Source organism: Temnothorax americanus, unplaced genomic scaffold (genome assembly GCF_048541705.1).
Source record: "Temnothorax americanus isolate GAGA-0224 unplaced genomic scaffold, ASM4854170v1 Scaffold129, whole genome shotgun sequence".
Taxonomy (NCBI): Eukaryota; Metazoa; Arthropoda; class Insecta; order Hymenoptera; family Formicidae; genus Temnothorax; species Temnothorax americanus.
Window position 1 is genome coordinate 68,221 of NW_027509263.1, and position 22,201 is coordinate 90,421.

The 22,201-nt window shown below is 38.3% G+C and overlaps 2 protein-coding genes and 1 pseudogene across 3 annotated transcripts; 1 reads left to right on the forward strand and 2 right to left on the reverse strand.

Annotated features, from left to right (window-relative positions):
- Positions 1-4,126: 4,126 nt before the first annotated feature.
- Positions 4,127-6,040, reverse strand: LOC143893802 (uncharacterized). The gene has a single exon (XM_077399515.1). The coding sequence runs from the start codon at positions 6,038-6,040 to the stop codon at positions 4,127-4,129; it is 1,914 nt and encodes a 637-aa protein (XP_077255641.1).
- Positions 6,041-10,982: 4,942 nt separating this feature from the next.
- Positions 10,983-12,839, forward strand: LOC143893799 (KRAB-A domain-containing protein 2-like; annotated as a pseudogene). Its single transcript, XR_013255932.1, has 2 exons — positions 10,983-12,363; positions 12,448-12,839. The product of XR_013255932.1 is annotated as a KRAB-A domain-containing protein 2-like (transcript).
- A 4,109-nt stretch (positions 12,840-16,948) lies between these two features.
- LOC143893803 (uncharacterized) lies at positions 16,949-17,796 on the reverse strand. Its single transcript, XM_077399516.1, has 2 exons — positions 17,594-17,796; positions 16,949-17,528 (listed from the first exon to the last, which is right to left on the reverse strand). The coding sequence occupies exons 1-2, from the start codon at positions 17,794-17,796 to the stop codon at positions 16,949-16,951; spliced, it is 783 nt and encodes a 260-aa protein (XP_077255642.1).
- Between the last annotated feature and the right edge of the window lie 4,405 nt (positions 17,797-22,201).

The window sequence follows — 22,201 nt, forward strand, 5'->3', positions numbered from 1 at the left end:
GACGTGTGCGAACATGTGATTCGCGTTACAATGCTGATAGAAGCAAGAGAAGCAGAAGATGTAAGTAAAATGTGTATTAATGAATGTAGTTGTTGGTCGATGATTACAACGGATGTAATCAACGGAAGACACACGCACAGTCTACATGTCAATCTAACCTGTATACACAGAGAGGTTAGATTGACATGTAGACTGTGCGTGTGTCTTGCGTTTTGCGAACTGTGGCCAGTGTGGCCTACGTAGACCGGGCTTTATATTTAATATTTTTATGAGCCTGTTCACACGAGGCGTTTCTGCCGCGCGGTTGCCACGCGATTGCTGCCGCGCGTTAACGTTTGCACGAGCCGCGCGTTGTCGCGAGGCAAAGGTCTAAAATGCCGCAAAGCCCGCCGTTTCGCGTACGCACGTATGCGCGCGTTGTCGCACCTTGCCTCGCAATAACGCGCGGCCACGCGCGGCAACGCAACCACGCGTCAAAACTGCCTCGGGTGAACAGACTATATTGAAGAAAGCTATATCTGAAATAGTTTACAATTGTTTTTCTACAACAGCATTTTGCTCGATCATTACAAAACAACTTTAAAAGATACAATCTTTATCGAGAACATATCTGCTATATGTTTTTTATTTTCTATTACGTTTTCATTAATTTAACATGGACTTTAGTCCTACAACCTTACCTGTAGCCCCTGTAGCCAACTTACACCATGATATATGTCAATTTGCCCCACTATCAGAGCAAGCTGGCTACAATGCAGCATGTTCGTATTTCACTTATTACAAAGAAACTATACAGTATACAGGATCGTTTCGGGCATGAAAGTGTAGAGAAAGGTTCTCTCTATCATATTAGCACTGTTTAATCATGATAATTAGTTGTTTAAAAACTCAAATGCCGAAATTGTGAAAACGGTGCCAACGAACCCCGGTCTCCCCTACCCGAACTTCTTTTACTGTTCGTTTATGTGTATGTATACACATGCATTCTCTTTATTTGCAATTTAACATGCAATTTATAGTATATCCAGAATTTATGGTATATCCATTGTTTTCGTGCCAAACATGCAACATATATGTTCTCTGGAAAAAAGAATATTAATGAACAAATTTTGTAGAATAAGAAGAATAATTGCAAGCAATATACAAAATACACAAACAAAGATTACGTGAAAACGAAGCTTTTTTTTTACTTAAAATTTAAATAGAATTTGTTTATAAATTATAAATGGTTTAAAGCAAATATAACGATATTGTGAGCAATAATGTTAAAAAAGGGAGAATATACGCAATTATCCAGTATCTCGGGGTTAAATGTGCGTGCACATTTACCGCGAGTGATCATAGACGACGAAGCATGCGGGATCGTTCTCTCGTTTGACTATAACTTAGAACATTCATGGATCGGAATCCGAGCAATGCTAATTTCAACGCGGGAATTCCCGCGATATCCCCCTTCGGTCATAGTCTCGAGGGCGGTACACCACGAATTATGGCTGCATTCCGAAATTCACTGTCAGCAACTTTCAGTACTGAAAATCTATAGTATACGTAACGTAAAATATAGATTCGCAGTACTGACAGTGAATATCGGAATGCAGCCTATATTAACCGCGTCGCGTCGGTAACCCCCTTGCCCTCGTTACTCTTTGTTAAAATCGATTTCTGCTCTCAAAAAACTCAGCGGTTTGTATATTTGTGAAAATATCGGTAATTTTATATATATTTTATATAATAATGTTTTCACATAAATTATAAAATCTTATTTAAACGTAAGGAATTTTTATATTTTTACATATACAAATTGTTATTACATTTTTGTTATCGCATTTTTATATATAAAACTAATATTTTTGAATAGAAATTTAAGATTTCCATTTCTTATTTATTTCTTACATCGCCATTATTAAATAATTAAATAAAACATTTTTTTATATAAGTTATTCCAAATATGAGGTATATTAAATTTATAATTCTCCGGTGTTCCTTCGTTTAAAAAGGCCAATCTACATTTGACTTTGTAATTTCATTTGTGTCGCGAAATTTTGGTCCGCAGAGACCACCGATCGCGCAGTACTTGCAAATATTTGCATCTAATGGTTTACCCTTTACCCAGCTGCTTTCCCTTGCCTTCTACTGGAATAATTGTCATGCTTTTGCATCGCTGAACTGACTTATTAGTTTGTCATAGAATAAGCATAAATATATATATATATATATATATATATATATATATATATACATATATATATGCTGGAAAATAATATATAATTTTAAAAAAAGGTAAAAAATCAAACAGGCACAGTAACAACTGTGTCGCAACCAACAACGTAGAACTACGTTTACTGTCACTAGTTCATGTTAAAAGTATTTAGCGAAGAACAGTTGACGTAGGGCTACGTTAATTGTCACTAGTTCATGTTCAAGTATTCAGCAAAGGACAGTTGACGTAAAGCTACGTCAACTGTCCTTCGCTGAATACTTTAACATGAACTAGTGACAGTAAACGTAGTTCTACGTTGTTGGTTGCGGCACAGTTGTTACTGTACCCGTTTGATTTTTATTATATTGGCAATTTTTTTCTAATTCTATTATGTTCTTCAATCTTTTCTACCCCTATTTCATATATATAATTCTTTAAAATTTGGTTGATTAGTTCTTCAGTTATATATAAGCAAAAAAATGTGCAAGTTTCTAATTTTCACACTTTTTTTTTATTATATTGGCAATTTTTTCTAATTCTATTATATTCTTCAATCTTTTCTACCCCTATTTTATATACAATTCTTCAAAATTTGGTTGATTAGTTCTTGAGTTACATACGTTAGAATTTGTTAAGAATACGTGCATACATACACTCAGAGAAATGGATAGTTCGTTCAAAAATTAACAAATGGATAATCCGATATTTTTAATTGGAATTATGAATAGTCGATTAATTATCAATGATATCCGGCTATCATTGATTGGACATTATTCTAATCTTGATTGGCTTTTCATAATTCCGACTAAAAATATCGAATTATTTATTTGTTAATTTTTGAATAAACTGTCTATTTCTCTGAGTGTAGAAACTTAATAAAACTGGTTTAATCAACCAAATCTTAAAATATTATATATGAAATAGAAATAAAAAAGAATTAAAAATTATAAGGCTCTCGTGATTAAATCGATTAAAGGAAAAGAGGCAGTAAGAGCCGGCGCGGTAAATAGGGCGCAAGTTATATATATTTTTCTTATTGTCAATACATAAAAAATAAAATAAAAAATTCGCGAACGTTTCGACCATTTTTTGTGGTCATCTTCAGCGCAATAAATTAAAAACGTGTAAAATTAAAAACTATATTGTAACGCGGTCATTGGGCTATTGTATACTCGCACGTTGCACGTTCCTTTTTCCATGCGGTCATTCCGGTGTGTGTGCGCTACTCCATAGGCAAGCAACCTTGAGTCTCTCCCAAGTTGGAAGGCTAGGAGGACTATGCTGATGCATTTGGTACTTCATTATATGTTGCGCGATACCTGCGTACATACGGAGCGACACACTGATTCACGGTTCACATCGATATAAAACTGAAGTTACTTACAATGAAATCGTGAACGGTATAGCGCACAAAACGGTAGACAACAGACGCAAGTTATCTTGGCATTGTTTCGAGAGATAATACTTGATCGTAGAACGGTACAGCGCACAGATAACGGACGCAAACTGTCTCGACAATGTTTCAAGAGGTATGACCGATCTAATATGTTTCGCTTGTCTCGAGGTTAAAAGATCGATGTATAAGAATTCGGTAACAAACAAATAGCGGTAATGTCAGTTGAGAGATCGATGTATAAGAATATTCGTTGCAAAACAAATAACGGTGATGTCAGTCAAAGACCTTGTAATACGGTAATATATGTATAATACAAATTCACAATAATATAATAAATAAAGCGTGAAACGAGGGGCTCTCAAATTTTTGGAAGTCCCTTGATTACATCGAGATAGTTTTCGGGTAAATCCTCGGTGTCCGTCTGCATATTCAGACCATTCTTCTGTCTTTTTATACATATCATTTTAGATATTAACCGTTTATTAATATATGGTTCGCTGTCCAAAATTTCCACCGCATTCCACTCGAAATCATGACCAGACTCTAATCTGCTCTGTGATTACCGAGCGACTGGTTGTGTTCCTTCTTATGTGGGCCTGATGTTCTTTAATTCTGGTTTGTAGTTGCCTACCGGTCTGACCCACGTAAGAAGCATCACAGTCCCCACAGTTAATCTTATATACTACGTTGCTATGTGCAAATTTCGGAAGGGCGTCCTTATGTGTTTTAATACAATTCTGCATTTTATTCAGGCTATAATATGATAGCCTCAACTTGTGATTTTTTAAGATGTTTCTATATTGGTCGTTAATATGCGGAATGTACGGTATCGTGAAAAAGGACGCCGCTTCTTCAGGTTGCACATCAGGAGATCTATCTGTCTCAGAACGCACTCTGTTAATGAGCGACTTAATGCGCTCGTGGAAATTTCTAAAAATGAAATCCAGCGGGTAGCAGTTATTTAGTAAAATTTGTACAGCTAATTCTAAATTCTTTGAATGGAACGATGGGTGAGACAACAAAAAAACTCTATCAATTAAACTTATGACTGTACCTCTCTTCTGGCAAACAGGATGTTGAGATACGAAATTCAAGTATCTGCCCGAAAACGTTGGTTTATGAAACCAATCAAATATTATCCGATTGTTTCGACGAATCATTGTAATTTCCAAGAAGTTCAACCTCCCACCCTCCCCAACCTCTACAGTAAACTGGAGCCTTGGATGGAAGGAGTTGAAGACCTCCAATGTGTGGTCTAGTGAGGAAGAAGGAGTTGCGAGAGCAATGTCGTCGACGTATCGCACAAAAAATGGGGGTGTGTATTTTAATGTTGCGAGGGCACTGGCTTCTAAGTCCTGCATAACTATATCCACAGCTGTGGGAGAAAGAGGAGAGCTCATTGGTGAGCCGAAAATTTGTTGGTAAATAATACTATTGAACGTGAAAAAAGTTGAATTTAGAACCAATCTCACCGCTATCAGAAATTCAGATCTTGGAATTTTGCATTTTTTAGAAATTAAGTGCCATCTAACACAAATGCTGTCTAGGACCATTTCTGTCGGTACGTTCGTAAAAAGCGAGACTACATCAAGTGAGATTAGTTCAAAATTGTCACTTAAATGTATTTTTGAAAGTCTTTCAACTAATTTGAAGCTATTAGCGACATGACTGTGAGCGGCCGGGAGGCTTTCATGTATTGTGCGGTGGAGAAAAGCAGCCAACGCGTATGTTGGACTGTTCAAGGACGAAACTATCAGTCGAAACGGGCAATTTGGTTTGTGGATCTTCGGGAGGCCATAGGCTCTCGATAGCACTCCGTCACTAGTAAAAATCCGTTTGTGAGTTGATCTAGAGATGAAATCCGACTTACTCCATCTTGTTAACAAATCGCGTATGCTGTTAGTGAGTTTCCTCGTGGGATCTTTATTAATTCTTATGTATGTATCCGTGTCTCTAAGTATCTCCTCTATACTCTCAACATATTTATCTTTATCCAGAGCCACGGTTACATTACCTTTATCTGCGCGCGTTAAAATTAAATTATCGTTTCTTTTCAGAAATTCTTTTGTTGTTGAAAGTAGTTGTTTGATTTTAAGATTGACATTACTTTTTGGAATCGGGACCTTCGCAATGTTGTTAACAATATGTGCAGTGCGATTTCTTATTGCTGACTGAGTAACCGGAGGGAGCCTTCTCAAATTATGTTCAATGTTTTTGATAAACTCTATCGTTAGTTTCTCTGTGTTGCAAACCGGCAGACTGAAATTATCTCCAAATTGTAAAAGGTTCTGCACATCATTAGGTATAGCAACCGACGATAAATTAATGAACCATTTATCGTTTATTTGCGTAATAGGAGGCTGAATGTCCCTGAATTTTCCCGGATTGATTCTAACTTCGATATCAAGGTCAGAATTATTTGGAGGATGATGGAAAGGTTCCATAGAGAACTTAACGTCATCAGAGGTCGGTTCCGCACGAGAGACTCTACAAAAATACTTAATCGGTTTAACATCGTTAACCCGATTGTTTGATCCTGAGGCTAAGACCCTGAGCTTCGCATCTATCCCGTCATGTAGTTTTTTAAAAAAGAAGTACAGTGCTCTATTTTGTCTAATGAAAAACGAATTGCAAACGGACATCGGGATACACCGATATAATTCATTAGTAACTTTAACTATGTGTGTGTGTGTAGCCCTCGAAAAACAATGCGCATCTCTCAATTCAATGTGTAGCAATTGTCTCATAAAAATAGTTTTATAATGCCTGAGCTTACCGATACACCTGTAGTTAAAGAGGTTCAAATTTATTCGAAGATTACCAATGTGTGCCGGTATAAAGTTCGATCTAATGCATTCACGCAGGAATTCTATTCTTATATTACTTCTAATGAGAGCTTTGCGATGTTTAATCCACAGCTTACACAGTTGAACCGCATGGAGACCGTAGTAGAATTTAATGTTTTGAAAAAAATAGTAAGGACGCATTTTTCAGCCTGCGTGTAATAAGAATTAAAAATTATAAGGCTCTCGTGATTAAATCGATTAAAGGAAAAGAGGCAGTAAGAGCCGGCGCGGTAAATAGGGCGGTAAATATTTCACGTTCAATAGTATTATTTACCAACAAATTTTCGGCTCACCAATGGGCTCTCCTCTTTCTCCCACAGCTGTGGATATAGTTATGCAGGACTTAGAAGCCAGTGCCCTCGCAACATTAAAATACACACCCCCATTTTTTGTGCGATACGTCGACGACATTGCTCTCGCAACTCCTTCTTCCTCACTAGACCACACATTGGAGGTCTTCAACTCCTTCCATCCAAGGCTCCAGTTTACTGTAGAGGTTGGGGAGGGTGGGAGGTTGAACTTCTTGGAAATTACAATGATTCGTCGAAACAATCGGATAATATTTGATTGGTTTCATAAACCAACGTTTTCGGGCAGATACTTGAATTTCATATCTCAACATCCTGTTTGCCAGAAGAGAGGTACAGTCATAAGTTTAATTGATAGAGTTTTTTTGTTGTCTCACCCATCGTTCCATTCAAAGAATTTAGAATTAGCTGTACAAATTTTACTAAATAACTGCTACCCGCTGGATTTCATTTTTAGAAATTTCCACGAGCGCATTAAGTCGCTCATTAACAGAGTGCGTTCTGAGACAGATAGATCTCCTGATGTGCAACCTGAAGAAGCGGCGTCCTTTTTCACGATACCGTACATTCCGCATATTAACGACCAATATAGAAACATCTTAAAAAATCACAAGTTGAGGCTATCATATTATAGCCTGAATAAAATGCAGAATTGTATTAAAACACATAAGGACGCCCTTCCGAAATTTGCACATAGCAACGTAGTATATAAGATTAACTGTGGGGACTGTGATGCTTCTTACGTGGGTCAGACCGGTAGGCAACTACAAACCAGAATTAAAGAACATCAGGCCCACATAAGAAGGAACACAACCAGTCGCTCGGTAATCACAGAGCATAGATTAGAGTCTGGTCATGATTTCGAGTGGAATGCGGTGGAAATTTTGGACAGCGAACCATATATTAATAAACGGTTAATATCTGAAATGATATGTATAAAAAGACAGAAGAATGGTCTGAATATGCAGACGGACACCGAGGATTTACCCGAAAACTATCTCGATGTAATCAAGGGACTTCCAAAAATTTGAGAGCCCCTCGTTTCACGCTTTATTTATTATATTATTGTGAATTTGTATTATACATATATTACCGTATTACAAGGTCTTTGACTGACATCACCGTTATTTGTTTTGCAACGAATATTCTTATACATCGATCTCTCAACTGACATTACCGCTATTTGTTTGTTACCGAATTCTTATACATCGATCTTTTAACCTCGAGACAAGCGAAACATATTAGATCGGTCATACCTCTTGAAACATTGTCGAGACAGTTTGCGTCCGTTATCTGTGCGCTGTACCGTTCTACGATCAAGTATTATCTCTCGAAACAATGCCAAGATAACTTGCGTCTGTTGTCTATCGTTTTGTGCGCTATACCGTTCACGATTTCATTGTAAGTAACTTCAGTTTTATATCGATGTGAACCGTGAATCAGTGTGTCGCTCCGTATGTACGCAGGTATCGCGCAACATATAATGAAGTACCAAATGCATCAGCATAGTCCTCCTAGCCTTCCAACTTGGGAGAGACTCAAGGTTGCTTGCCTATGGAGTAGCGCACACACACCGGAATGACCGCATGGAAAAAGGAACGTGCAACGTGCGAGTATACAATAGCCCAATGACCGCGTTACAATATAGTTTTTAATTTTACACGTTTTTAATTTATTGCGCTGAAGATGACCACAAAAAATGGTCGAAACGTTCGCAAATTTTTTATTTTATTTTTTATGTATTGACGATAAGAAAAATATATATAACTTGCGCCCTATTTACCGCGCCGGCTCTTACTGCCTCTTTTCCTTTAATAGAAATAAAAAAGACTGAAGAATATAATGGAATTAGAAAACTTATACACTTTTAAAGCAAAAATCGGTTACCCCTTCAACGATCTTCGCCAAATTCAATAACCTTCCTTTAATGATGCTCTATATAAGAATATATATATAATTTATACTCTATTTAGGCATAAATCGGTATCTCCAGATCGACGACAAATTCATGTCAAAGATTACATGTATAACTTTACATTTTTTAAAGGCATAAATCGGTAACCTTTTGACCAATCATCACCAAATTCAATACCAACCTTCCTTTAATGACACTCTAGCCATAAAAACACAGCTTGATATCACAAAATTTACGGAAATTAGAGCAATCACGGAGATTTGTTAAGATAGAAATCGGTAATCTCTTTTGGAGACTTTACAGACTTTAGAGAGAAAATGGCACTCTATAAGCTATCAAATGACACCTCATTTATTACTCTACGATTATTAGTTTCGAAGATATAAACGTTCAAAGTGTGTGACATGTTTTTATTGCATCTGTGCTCCTGGATTTATACCCTACTTACTGTCGACAAAGACGTAGTTTTACGTCAAAAAGCGCCAAGTACACGCGCAATGTATATTGTAAATTTAAAAATCTTAAATAGTAGTAGCTTTATTTCTCCCTGACAAAATAATTCACAAAATTGCGTTACTTAACTCAAATAAGTAATATGTATTTAAAAAAAAAGATGTGAAATTTTTAAATTGCGTTAATTTCAAAGAGAATATGTATATTGCTTTGAAAAATAATTGTTGTGCAACTACTTTTAAAAAATAAAATTCAAGTGGTACGTATCTTTGTATTCCCATTCAAGGGTTTTCCCATTTTAACTCAATCTTTATTTTTTTAACAAAATTATAATATAAAGAATAATTTTAATCACAAAGAATTAAAGAGATAACAGTACAAAATAAAAATATTTAATTAAAATAAAATATATAAATTTTTCTTGTAAAGAAACTTGGTGTTGCTTTTTTACTCCCGCCGCATTATTCACTAAATTATGTTTATTGCTTTTTTATTTAATCAAAAGAATTTGGTATTTTATTAAATTTAATCAAAATTTTAGTACTTTATTAAATTTTGAAGTCTAGCAGCCCTTATGAAAAAGTACACTTTGATGGTTAACACCCAAAATTGAGTGTTAACACTAAACTTACGCGTAAATTTGAGAGTTAACACTCAAATTTGAGGGTAAGTTTAGTGTTTGTCATCAAAGTTAAGTGTCAACACTTAAATTTAGGTGTAGATTGAGTGTTGACTATTAAGGTTTAGGTAAGTTGTGGGTTTAATCCTCAATGATGAGTGTATATTGGGAGTTTATTCTCAATGATAAGTGTAGGTTGGGGATTAAACCTCAATGTTTAATGTAGGTTGGAGATTTATTCTCATCGTTGGATGTTGGTTTGGTGTTAACAAGGTGTTAACTTTTAATGTTCTATGTCGATTTAATCAGTGTCGCCATGATCCTTTTATCGTTGGGTGTCGTTTAAATGTTATTGTGTTAATCTCCGTTAAGTGTCAATTGACGAATTAGTTTTTTGGAAAAGTGTTTCAGATAAAAGCTAAAAGGTTCGAAGGAGGGCAATAGACGATCTTATTGGATTTTGGATCCAGGGTCTGTATTGAGCCCAATAGAGCCTAAATCAAATTTTTTAAATAAAAACTTTTATTTTTTATTGTACCATCTTTTTCTATTAATTAATTTGAACAATTTTTGTTTGAAAAATTTTTTTATTTGCGTAATACTTTTTGAGATATTCAAGGAAAACTTGGTAACTTTTTCAATATTTAGCTTGTGATATCTTGATGATTGTTTGCCAGAGAAGAAAGTAGTACAGAGGACTTTTTAACTTAATTTTATTTAAAAAAATGTGCTGTTGCAAAATAGCACTTCAATTTTTTTTAAATATTTGTGTATGCATTTTCTTGGAGTGTTTACAAATATTTAAAAAAATTGGAATGCTATATTGCAACAGCATATTCTTAAGACAAAATCAAATCAAAAAGTCTTCTATACCATTTTTTCCTCTGGCAAACAATTATCAAGATATCCTAAGCTAAATATTGAAAAAGTTACCAAGTTTTCCTTGAATATCTTAAAAAGTATTGGGCAAATAAAAAAATGTTTCAGACAAAAGTTGTTCAAATTTATTAGTAAAAAAAAATGATACAATAAAAAATAGGGGCTTTTATTTAAAAAATTTGACTTGGACTTAATACAGGCCCCGGACCCAAAATCTAATAAAATCGTCTACTGCGGTCTCCTTCAAACCCTTCAACTTTTATCTAAAATACTTTCCCAATAAACCAATACTTTCTGAGATAATTGGTGGAAATCATTGGCACACGAAATAAAATTTTATTATATATATATATAGATATATATATATGTTACAGTCAAAGCCCGAAACGCAGGCATTCCTAGGATTGACTAGTCAATCCTCAGGAACGACCAAGCGTCTTAGTCAAAGCCCGAAATAAGTTTTGCGTTTCGGCTTTTGACTAGTCAATCCTAGGAATAACTAATACGGCTAGTCAAAGTTAGAAACTAAAGAAAAATCACTTCGGACTTTGACTAGTCAATCCTAGGTGTGACTACGAGGCCATCTGACAATAAGTCTGATATGCGCCTTGCACATGCATCTAACCTAATTTGATCTGTCAGCTGTCCGTGAGCGAGTTACGGTGCGTTGCAAGTTAATACACATCGAGCAAGCAGTAGTTGTGCGCACGTCTGTATCGTTTTGTGATATGTTTTATTTATTATTAGTTGTTATTACGCATTCTTAAAATAAGTATATCAACATTCAAAATGAGTGAAAACGAATGTAATATAACCAATGAGGTGGACATGAACCATATGAAAACTACATTTATGGAAAGAGTTGTTAGTTTGAAGAAAACGGCATGTTCATTTCATATTGAAAGCAGACAAAAGTATGAAGAGTTAATCAGTGAGGTAGAATCTGCAAAGATGGCAAAAAAAAGGACATCGTTACAATATCGGCGTCTGAAGCGTTATGACATCTTGCGTGTTGGGAATATAAAAAAGTTGATTATGCCGCTCTCTGATAAGAATAACGTATGTTACTATGTCACAGATGACGAGTTGTTTGATGTAATTGACAGTGTTCATCGTGAGTGTGGTCATGGAGGTAGAGATCGTACAGTAAAAGCATTAAGAGATAAATATGCAAATGTTACGATAGAATGCATTAACTTGTATTTAGATTTATGCATACCATGCCAAAAGAAAAAGAGTCATCCTAAGAAGGGACTGGTGGTAAAACCATTAGTATTTACAGAGATTCATGCACGCGCACAAGTTGATCTCATTGACATGCAGACGTGTCCCGATCGTGATTTCAAGTATATCTTAAACTATCAAGATCACCTGACAAAATTCGTGATTTTACGTCCTCTGAAAACAAAGACCGCAGAAGAAGTGGCTCACATTCTCTTAGATATTTTTTGTATTTTGGGTGCCCCTTCAGTACTTCAATCGGACAATGGCAGAGAGTTCGCCAACCGCATTATTGAAGAATTGAAAACTATGTGGCCTGAGTTATCTATAGTACACGGTAAACCGCGGCATTCCCAAAGTCAGGGTAGCGTAGAGCGGGCAAACCAAGACGTACAAAAAATTTTGTTTGCGTGGCTGGAGGATAACAAGACCAATCGTTGGAGTGAGGGGCTTAAGTTCTGTCAACTGCAGAAAAATTGCGCTTATCACACTGGAATACGACAAACTCCATTCGAAGTCATGTTTGGTAAGCATAACTTTAATACGTAAGTTTCTGTATACAAATACTACCTATAGATAAGTGAAGAAGTTGACCGATTTTTTGTTACAGGAAGAAAAGCTCACGTAGGAATACAGACTCTACCAGATTCTATAAAAAAGATTCTTCGAACTGAGGAAGAATTAGAAAGCACTTTAATAAATCTATCAACAGAAGAGAACGAAAATACATCTGTTGTTCCAAAACAAGACGATTCCAATCCAATTACAAATCCCGTAGAAGAAATAAATATTCGACAAAACGTCCCCACGGATATAAAAATATGTTGTATTTGCAAAAAAGAAAGCTCTGGAGCACATACCTGCTGTAAATGTGGGCAAATTGTACACACTACATGCGCTGATAGTACTATAAGTACAGAAGAAGGCTTTGGAAGTACAGTGGTATGTATCCGCTGCGCGCAAAAAGAATTAATAACTATAAATAAAGAAAAGGCTATTGATGGACTTCAAGCTCAAGCAAATATTATGAAACAATTATCCGATAAAAAATTTCCACCTATTGAGGTGGGAAAAACTGTTACTGTGCCTATTCCATGCGTGGATAGAGCAAAAGGTGACGCTCGAAATGTGCTTGGCATAATAACAGAAAAAACCGGTGATGGATTGTATAAGGTAGGCACCAAACAAGGAACTATAAATACACTTTTCTCAAGGAATCAGATACAAGAATGTAAGGAAAATTTGATTAATGTTAATGACATACCCAATATAGAATTATCCTTGAGAGAAGTTAGTACCAAAGATTCAAAGTTTGGAAGCCAAGGCTTTATAAAATGTAATTGTAATAAAAAGTGTAATTCTAATTTGTGCAAATGCAAAAGGTCAAACGTATTGTGCAATTCTAAATGTCATAAATCAACTGATTGCCAGAATAAGTAATTCACTTATTCTTGATTCTTATTGTCGATTTATGATATTTCGATAATTATTTCTTCTTAATTCTTTTTTATACTATGTATTTCAAATTCCTTTATGTTCTGTACTTTTGAAAGAGGTTTTTTATATTGTCTCTCTAATTTTAAAAATATTTCTTTTTTATCAATTAATTTAAAAAATAATTAAAATATTTTTATGTTATGTGCTATTAAAGAGAGTATATTTTATGTTCTAAGAGGCTAAATTTTTACCAAAGATATGTCTATTTTATATTATTAATTACAGTATTTTATATTATGTTAAAAGTACATACCTAACTAACACTAAATATAGGTACTTTCTAAGTGTAAGATGTTATGTTTGATGATGCCAGAATAAGTGATTTACTTATTCTCGATTCTTACACTTATTGTCGATTTATGATATATATTTCGATAATTATTTCTTCTTAATTCCTTTTTATACTATTTTAAATTCTTTCATGTTCTGTACTTTTCAAAAAGATTTTTTATGTTGTCCCTAATTTTAAAAATAATTTTTTATATTGGTTATTTAAAAAAAAAATTAAAATATTTTTATGTTATGTGCTTTTATAAAGAGAGATTTTATGTTCTAAAAGGCTAAATTTTCATCAAAGATATGTCTATTATATATTACCTAGTAATTACAGTATTTTATATTAAAATTATTTTGTGTTCTGTACTTAACCAACCTAACCCGTTCCCTACCTAACCAACACTAAATGTAAGTACTTTCTAAGATGTTATGTTTACAAAATATTTTACTAAAGCTACATTTTTAAACTTAAGGAGAAAAACTATGTACAAGAGTAAAGTAAAGTAAAAAGCTACATTAGGTTAACATAATGTAACTTATAATTTATAAAGTGAGAATATTACAATACATAGGTTAAATGACGCGCTTTAAAAGTATTTAACTGTTTAAAGCGTTTTAAACCAATATTTTACCAAAGCTACATTTTTAACCTTAAGGAGAAAAAACTGTGTACAAGAGTAAAAAAGTAAATAAAAAAACCACATTATGTTAACAATAAGAACTTAATTTAGTAAAAATAATCTTGATTTTATTTGTTAACAGTCACACAGTCTGAATTAAAGCCACACCTAGGATTGACTGGTAAAGTCCGAAGTGATTTTTCTTTAGTTTCTAACATTGACCAGCCATATTAGTTATTCCTAGGATTGACTAGTCAAAGTCCGAAGTGATTTTTCTTTAGTTTCTGACTTTGACTAGCCGTATTAGTTATTCCTAAGATTGACTAGTCAAAAGCCGAAACGCAAAACTTATTTCGGGCTTTGACTAAGACGCTTGGTCGTTCCTGAGAATTGACTAGTCAATCCTAGGAATGCCTGCGTTTCGGGCTTTGACTGTAACATATATATAAACTTTGCATGGTGTGTGGTGATGTTCTCTTTTGCGGGTATGTATTATCGGCGGAAGCAAATTAAGGACATTTAAATATGGGGTTTATTTTCTTTGTTAATTTCATTTGAGGCTTCATATTTTTAGGGTTTATAACGTCATTTTTAAGGATTAATCATTAATTGAAGGTTAACCATTACCCATACAGCACAGATTGTTGCAGAAAGCTTCCAGAAAGGTTTCAAAAACATTTCAACCTTTCACATTTCATGTGCAACATCTTTGAAAGAATTCCGCAATATGTCATATAAAATGTTGCAATAGAAATATGTTTTTGAAACCTTTCACATGAAGATAATTTTTCAAAACTTTTAGTTGAGTTATCTCTGAATTGTTTCACATGAAATAATTTTATGAATCTTTCAGTTGAGTTGTTTCTAAAACCTTTCTCACGCAATAAAGTTAAAAACTTTTAGTTAATTTATTTCTGAATTGTTTCATATGAAATGATTTTGTAAACCTTTTAGTTGAGCTGAAACTTTTCTCACGCAATAAATTTGAAAAGTTTTAATAAAGTTATTTCGGAAACATATCATAAAATATAATTTTGCAAACCTTTTAATTAAGTTTTTAATGAAACTTTACATAGGGGAGATCGGGGCTCGTTGGCACCGTTTTTACAATTTCGGCATTTGAGTTTTTATACAACTAATTATCATGATTAAACAGTACTAATATGATAGAGAGAACCTTTCTTTACATTTTTATGCTAGGAACGCTCTTGTATACCGTATAGTTTCTTTGTAATAAATGAAATATGAACATGCTGCATTGTGGCCAACTTTCCCCGATAGTAGGGTAAGTTGGCTATGCGACAAAAGTCCACGTTAAATTAATGAATACGTAATAGAAACACAAAACGGGTAACACATACGTACTTCTTGATAAAGATTGTATCTTTTAAAGTTATTTTGTAATGATCGAATATCAAAAAGTTGTTGCAGAAAAATAATTGTGAACTATTTTAGATGTAACTTTCTTCATCATAAAAATATTAATATAAATATATATTTAGCTTTTATCAGCATTGTAGATAGTAAATCACATGCTCAAACAGCTCTCACGCGCACGGCAACAACAAGTCAAGCTAAGCGTGTCTTGATATGAGCCAACACACCCCATCCCTACATACGTTTTATTTCAGTCGTTTTATTACAATAAATTACTATTGTTATAGTCAAAATAACATGTCGTATAGTAACAGAAACTTTTTTTTTAAACTAATGATACGTCACTTTGATTTACTTCTCAAGCTAAAGAATATTAATACGATATTTTGAAACGCTCGAAAATTTACTTGTCACCTCTTGAATCAGACTTTTCTCTTTTTCTATTGTAATACTTGTCGGATTAAAATAAAACTTTGTGAAAAGTACCTATGTCATATAAGAAAGTAGGTGGGCTACATTTGTTCTAATCCGGGGATCTGGGGGGTGAAGGGCGGGGGGGGGAGAACCGCGGGCGGGGGGGAACCGTGGGCGGGCGAGGGGGGAATCAAAGGCAAGGGGGGTGAGGGGCGGGGGGACCGCGGGCGGGGGGGAAACGTGGGAAAGGGAAGGGGGGAACCGCGTTTTTCAGGCGCCGCGGGGAGAGGGAAAGGGGGGAACCGCGTTTTTCGGGCGTTACGGGGGGTAGAGCAGAGGGGATCCGCGTTTTTCAGGCGCCGCGGGGGGAGGGGGGAACCGCGTTTTTTGGGCGTTACGGGGGGAGGGGCAGAGAGGAACCGCGATTTTCGGGCGCCGCGTTTTCCAGCGCCGCCGGGCGACCGCGTTTTCTGGCGCCGCGGGGCGAGGGGGTCCGCGTCTTCCGGCGCCGCGGGGCGACCGCGTTTTCGCCGCGGAGCGGGGCGAGGGGGTCCGCGGTTCGCCGCGCCGCAGAGCGTTCGCGTGACGTCACACGGCACGCTCCCGCTCGCGTTATCTCTCTATCGTAGATGTTTCTCCCCCGTCCCCCGGTTGCGCGCGTCTTCTCGTTCGCGCGGTATTTTTCGCTCCCGTTCGCGTTATCTCTCCCTCGCGCGGTCTCGCTCGCTTCCGGCCCCTGTTCGCGCGTTCTCGCTCACGATTGAGTATCTTTCCTTTGCCAACAATATTTAATTGTTCAGATTTTAATATTTCATTTATAATTATACATTTAAGTAAACAATAAACGAAGACAGCTTAACAAAAAGAAACGGTAAATGAAAAGGAAATTATTTTTAACTACATTATATATTATATTATAGTATACATTTATTTATCATGTAGCGCATTATACACAATAGTATCCAAAGCGTAGGCTAATAATTCGCAATCAATAATCGAATTTTTATCATAAAATTCACGCAAGATTGTAACTGCGTTACATTTATCGGTGATACAATTTTGACGTAAAATTGTTACAAATTGTTTGAATTTTTCACTTACGCCGTGAACATTTTGACATAGTTGAAAATACACGTTCTCGACGCAATGTTCTAGTTCGAACAGAAAGAGTACAGTTGACGGTTTCATGTACAAGCTGGTGCCGCACGACGTCAATTTTACAATATCTGCGTCACGTATTTTAACAAGCTTCAGATCTCGAAACGTTAGCAATAATGGTGCCGATGACTGCACGAGTCGCTGTATATCTGCATGTTTTTTGATGAATGTCACCCACGTTGCATGTGGCAGAATTATCCGATTGCCTCGGTTATCGCCAATAAGTATATCCGCAGAGGACATAGGTCCCGCGCTGATTCCAACATCCAAAAATTTATACGCTGTTGATGTCAAGGCAAATCTTCTTCCCAAAATACGCGGCGTGTAGCGGGGTTTATCAAAACTGAAAAAATACAATTATATGTTTATAAAAGTTCTTTTGCACAAGTATATATAAAAATTAGCGGTACTTACTCATTGTGCTGTTTCTCGCACGTTTCGTCCTGAATCGGAACGTAGTAGTTAGAACCATGAATGTTCATCGTATCTGGAGGCTGTTTGCGACGTACTTGAACCGTATTGAACTCTCGACTGCGTTCTAGAATCCACGTAGGCCATTTATACATACCCAAAACTGCAAATCTTGCAAAAATAGCGTCAATGTACGGCTGTTGCATGGTGACCACCACCACAATCCACATATACGTTAAATGTGATATCTTTGTCAAGAACATTCGTGATAAGATCACCTCATCGGGCATCAAATATGATTTCTTTTCAAGAACATACGTGTCTCCCGATGATTTCATCGAACACGTGCAAAACTGCAAAATTTGCAATTTCGCATAATTTAATGGAGCGTTATTGTTTTGAAGAACATGTCGCGACATGTCTCGCGATGATTTCATCGAACACGTGAAAAACTGCAAATTTTGCAAATAGCGCCGATGTACGGCTGCTGAGATGAAATTAGATACGATAAGCAAACGATGCATCATTAGTAGAATATAAAATGACGAATCTGGAGGATACGCTCAATAGTCGAGAACTGGAAGTCGTGAGTGCAACAAATGGCGTTAGCAAGAGGATCGTGCAATAACATGGAGCAAGAGTTGTTGAAGCAATCCACCCTGTTAAATTCGAGGGAATAAGACTTTGCTGCGTGGGAGCAACGATGTGACGAGTTTATCAGTAGTTATACTAAGGGAGTTCCAACTCGGGAGCTCCGAGGAGGGGGGGTGAGGGAGGGGGGTATCGGATTACGCGGGGGGTGAGGGGGTGAAGGAGGGGGGTATCGGGATTTCCCGGGGGGTGAGGGGGAGGGGGGGTATCAAGTTACATAGGGGTATTAGGTTACATGGTGATAACGCGGGGGGTGAGGGGTGGGGGGAGGGGGCGGGGTATCGGGTTACACAAGGATATCGGATTTCGCTGGGGTGAGGGGTGGGGGGAGGGGCGTGGTATCGGGTTACACAAGGATATCGGGTTACACAAAAATATCGGATTTTTTTCGCGGAGTGGGGGGAAGGGGGGGAGTTGACCTTGACATACCACCGGGATGACTCATCGGGATGAGTCACCGGGATGACTCACCCGCGCCGCTGGTCCGCGCCGCTGGTCCGCGCGGGGGGGAGGGGGTCCGCGTTCGCGTTCGCGGTCGCGCCGCGGGTCCGCGTGGGGGTTCGCGGGGGTCCGCGGGGGCCGCGTGGAGGTCCGCGGTTGCGCCGCGGGGTCCGTCGGGTCGCGGGGGGGGGGCCTCGTTCGCAACGACGCCGCTAGGCGGCGTACAATGGGTAAGACTAACTTGATAGCGCACTGCGTAGGAGCGTGTATTTTTGTCGATGACGCATCGAACCTGTCGGGACACGTTTGTCGTAAACAACATTTTTCTAGAAAAAAGGAGGTGTTATCTCGTAGACTAAACAATTTCGCGCTATTTTTGTACGACGCAGTACGTAAAAAACAAAGGAAGAAATAATCTTTCAAGTTTCAATTGGAGCGAGAGAGAGGGCAAAGGGTATATAACGAGGGATGAAGCGCGTCGAGCCGCATTAGTATACGATTTGAGAGCGATACATCGGTCAAAGAGTATCGAGATTTATTGTGTGGTTAAACACGTTATCACGTATAAGTGCTGTGAAGTGATATAATAAAAGAACTGGTGCGAAAGTGATGAAACATGGATCAATTCGAGCAAACCGAACGCGATCTATTGGAGCTATCCGACCAAGTAGCTACCGTGGGTGAATATTTCACATGGACACTGCAATGCGCGGAATTCGTCGAGCAGCTCGAGACACGCTGTAGTGCCAAACGTCAGCGGCTCTCCGACAATCCAACGATCGGGCAGAGGCAATCGTTGGTTGCCCGAATCGCGCGACTCGAGGGTGTGAAGTCGCGATTGGAAAGACAATTTATCCATAGCGGTGGTAATTATGCGAATGCAGGCACCAGTGGCGACACGCGCGCGGCAGAACTCGTATGGCGAGAAATCGACGCCGGGTTCGAAACGCGAATAATGACCGGTGCGGTAATTAATACAGACCATATAGAACCGCGACAGTTTTTGGAAGACGCCTGCATCGTAGTGTGCAAGCGAGTACGAGACATTATAAAAACACATAACTGTGTCAAAGTGAACACCGCGTTCAACGGGGAGTTTGTGGCGGGTGATAAACGTGCCAATAAGAGTATATGTACAAATAACATAGAACTCTGTGATACATCACACTTGCATGATTGGTACGAGCTGCACGTTATCGAGCCCACATTAGCGAAACTCGAGGAGTTCCAGGAACGCGACAGTGGGTGGGCGTTGACTCGAATCCTCAATTTGACGGTGAGCGTCAACAAATACAATCCTTTGCGCGCGGGGTTTCACTTGGAATTGCCTAAAGACATTAAAGTAAAGAACGCGATGATCAATGTGCTGTCTATGGACAATGCATGTTTTGCATGGTCAGTGGTCGCCGCCTTACATCCAGCCGAAAGAAATTCAGAACGGGAATCTTCATACCCGCATTATTCAAGGGTACTGAATTTACGAGACATTGAGTTCCCAATGACGTTGAGTCAAATTAAACAGTTCAAACTACTCAACGATATATCCGTCAACGTCTATACCATCGAGGGACAGAAGACGTCAAACGTGTTTCCAATACGGCTTACCGACCACACGAGTGTTAAAAAACATGTTAATCTGCTGTACATGCAGGATCCGCCAGACAACAATGTTGGACATTTCGCGTGGATTAAAAATCTATCCCGTCTCGTGAGCTCACAATTGAGCATGCATCATGGTCAGAAGTACATTTGTAATCGGTAAGTACTTATATTTTTTTTAATAATATATATATCATTTTTATATTTTGTGTATAAAAAAAATTTATATTTTATGATTCTTTTTTTGCAGATGTCTTCACTACTTTAGTTCGAGCGACAAATTACAGTCTCACACTGTGGACTGTCGAAAGATAAACGACTGCGCTATCAAACTACCGAGTGAAGACAACAAGTGGCTGTGCTTCAAGAACCATAGCAGGAAAGAGCGACTTCCCTTCGTGGTGTACGCCGATCTGGAGTGTGTGCTGCAGAAGACACAACCGGAGACGGAACACGCGTCATACGCCTATCAACATCATCGAGTATGTAGTATAGCATACTACGTACAGTGCTCGTATGATGAAACGTTATCAGCGTATCGATTTCGTCGCGATAACGACTGCGTCGCGTGGTTTGTCGAGGAACTCAAAGGATTGGCGCATCGCGTAAAGAACGTCTTGTTCGACATTGTATGCATGGTAGACCTAACGCGAGACGAGTGGGAGACATTTCACAGCGCGGCGCAATGTCACATATGTGAAAAACCGTTCGCGCCAAATTATAATCGTGTACGCGATCATTGCCACTTGACCGGGCGTTACAGAGGTCCAGCACACTCGACGTGCAATCTGAATTATAAGGATTCTCACTTTCGTGTCGGCGGACATGACGTTCTTCCGACCCGTCTGCAGAGCGAAGACGACGTATCGCGGTTTCTCAAGCTGGGTCGCGGTCTTAATGGCCCACGAATGCTTGGTCGTGTTTTGCAACAGGGGATACTCGTACAGATCCCACGAACGGAAACCCATACTTAAATATCGTCCGTCTTAGAAACGGCGACAACGAAACATGAGACCGTTAAAATCGACCGATGTGGATAAAAATATCGAAAAGCGATGGTTGGTGGACGAATTGCACGCTCCGGCGAGAAGAAATTTTCCCCGAAGACACGTCATAGTGTGAGGGTACGACGACCTGTGGCAGGCTGACATCGTCGAGATGCGTCCGTACTCGCGTTTCAACGGAGGCTACCACTACATACTTACCGTTATCAATGTGTTGAGCAAGTACGCGTGGGCCGTGCCGCTCAAGGGTAAAGGTGGCAGCGAGACGGCTGACGCTATCGCTGAGATAATTCGAGATAGCGAGAGGTGCCCTAGTAATCTACAAACCGACATGGGGAAGGAATTTTACAACACCGACGTGCAACGTCTCGTCAGAAAACACGACATCAATCATTATTCCACGTATTCGGTGTTGAAAGCGTCGGTCGTCGAGCGATTCAATCGTACGTTAAAGAACAACATGTGGAAGATGTTTACGCTCAACGGAAATTACAAGTGGGTCGACGTGTTGCCGCGACTCGTGTCGGATTACAACGCGCGCAAGCATCGAACCATCGGCATGCGACCCGTCGACGTTACTCCCGCGATCGCCGAAAGACTCTTGGCTACGGTGTACAGCGCGATAAAGATCGCGGGCCCGGCAAAATTCAAAGTGGGCGACTCGGTACGCGTCAGCAAATACAAGACAATTTTTTAGAAGGGTTACACGCCGAGTTGGACCACCGAGGTGTTTAAGATCGTTAAAGTGCAGCGTACCAATCCCGTAACCTATCTACTCGAGGACTATCGTGGAAAATCCGTCTCTGGAGGGTTCTACGAGTACGAGTTGCATCGCGCGACTTATCCAGACGTGTATCTCGTGGAGAAAGTACTGCGCAGGAGGGGCAACGAGGTTTACGTTAAATGGCTGGGATTC

Excerpts from the sequence above, each read along its gene's own strand:
- LOC143893802 (XM_077399515.1), bottom strand. The coding sequence starts at position 6,040 with ATGGAACCTTTCCATCATCCTCCAAATAATTCTGACCTTGATATCGAA.
- LOC143893803 (XM_077399516.1), bottom strand. The coding sequence starts at position 17,796 with ATGCAACAGCCGTACATTGACGCTATTTTTGCAAGATTTGCAGTTTTG. Across the intron at positions 17,529-17,593 it reads TGCGAGAAACAGCACAATGA|TTTCAGTTTTGATAAACCCC; the intron begins GTAAGTACCGCT and ends ATAATTGTATTT.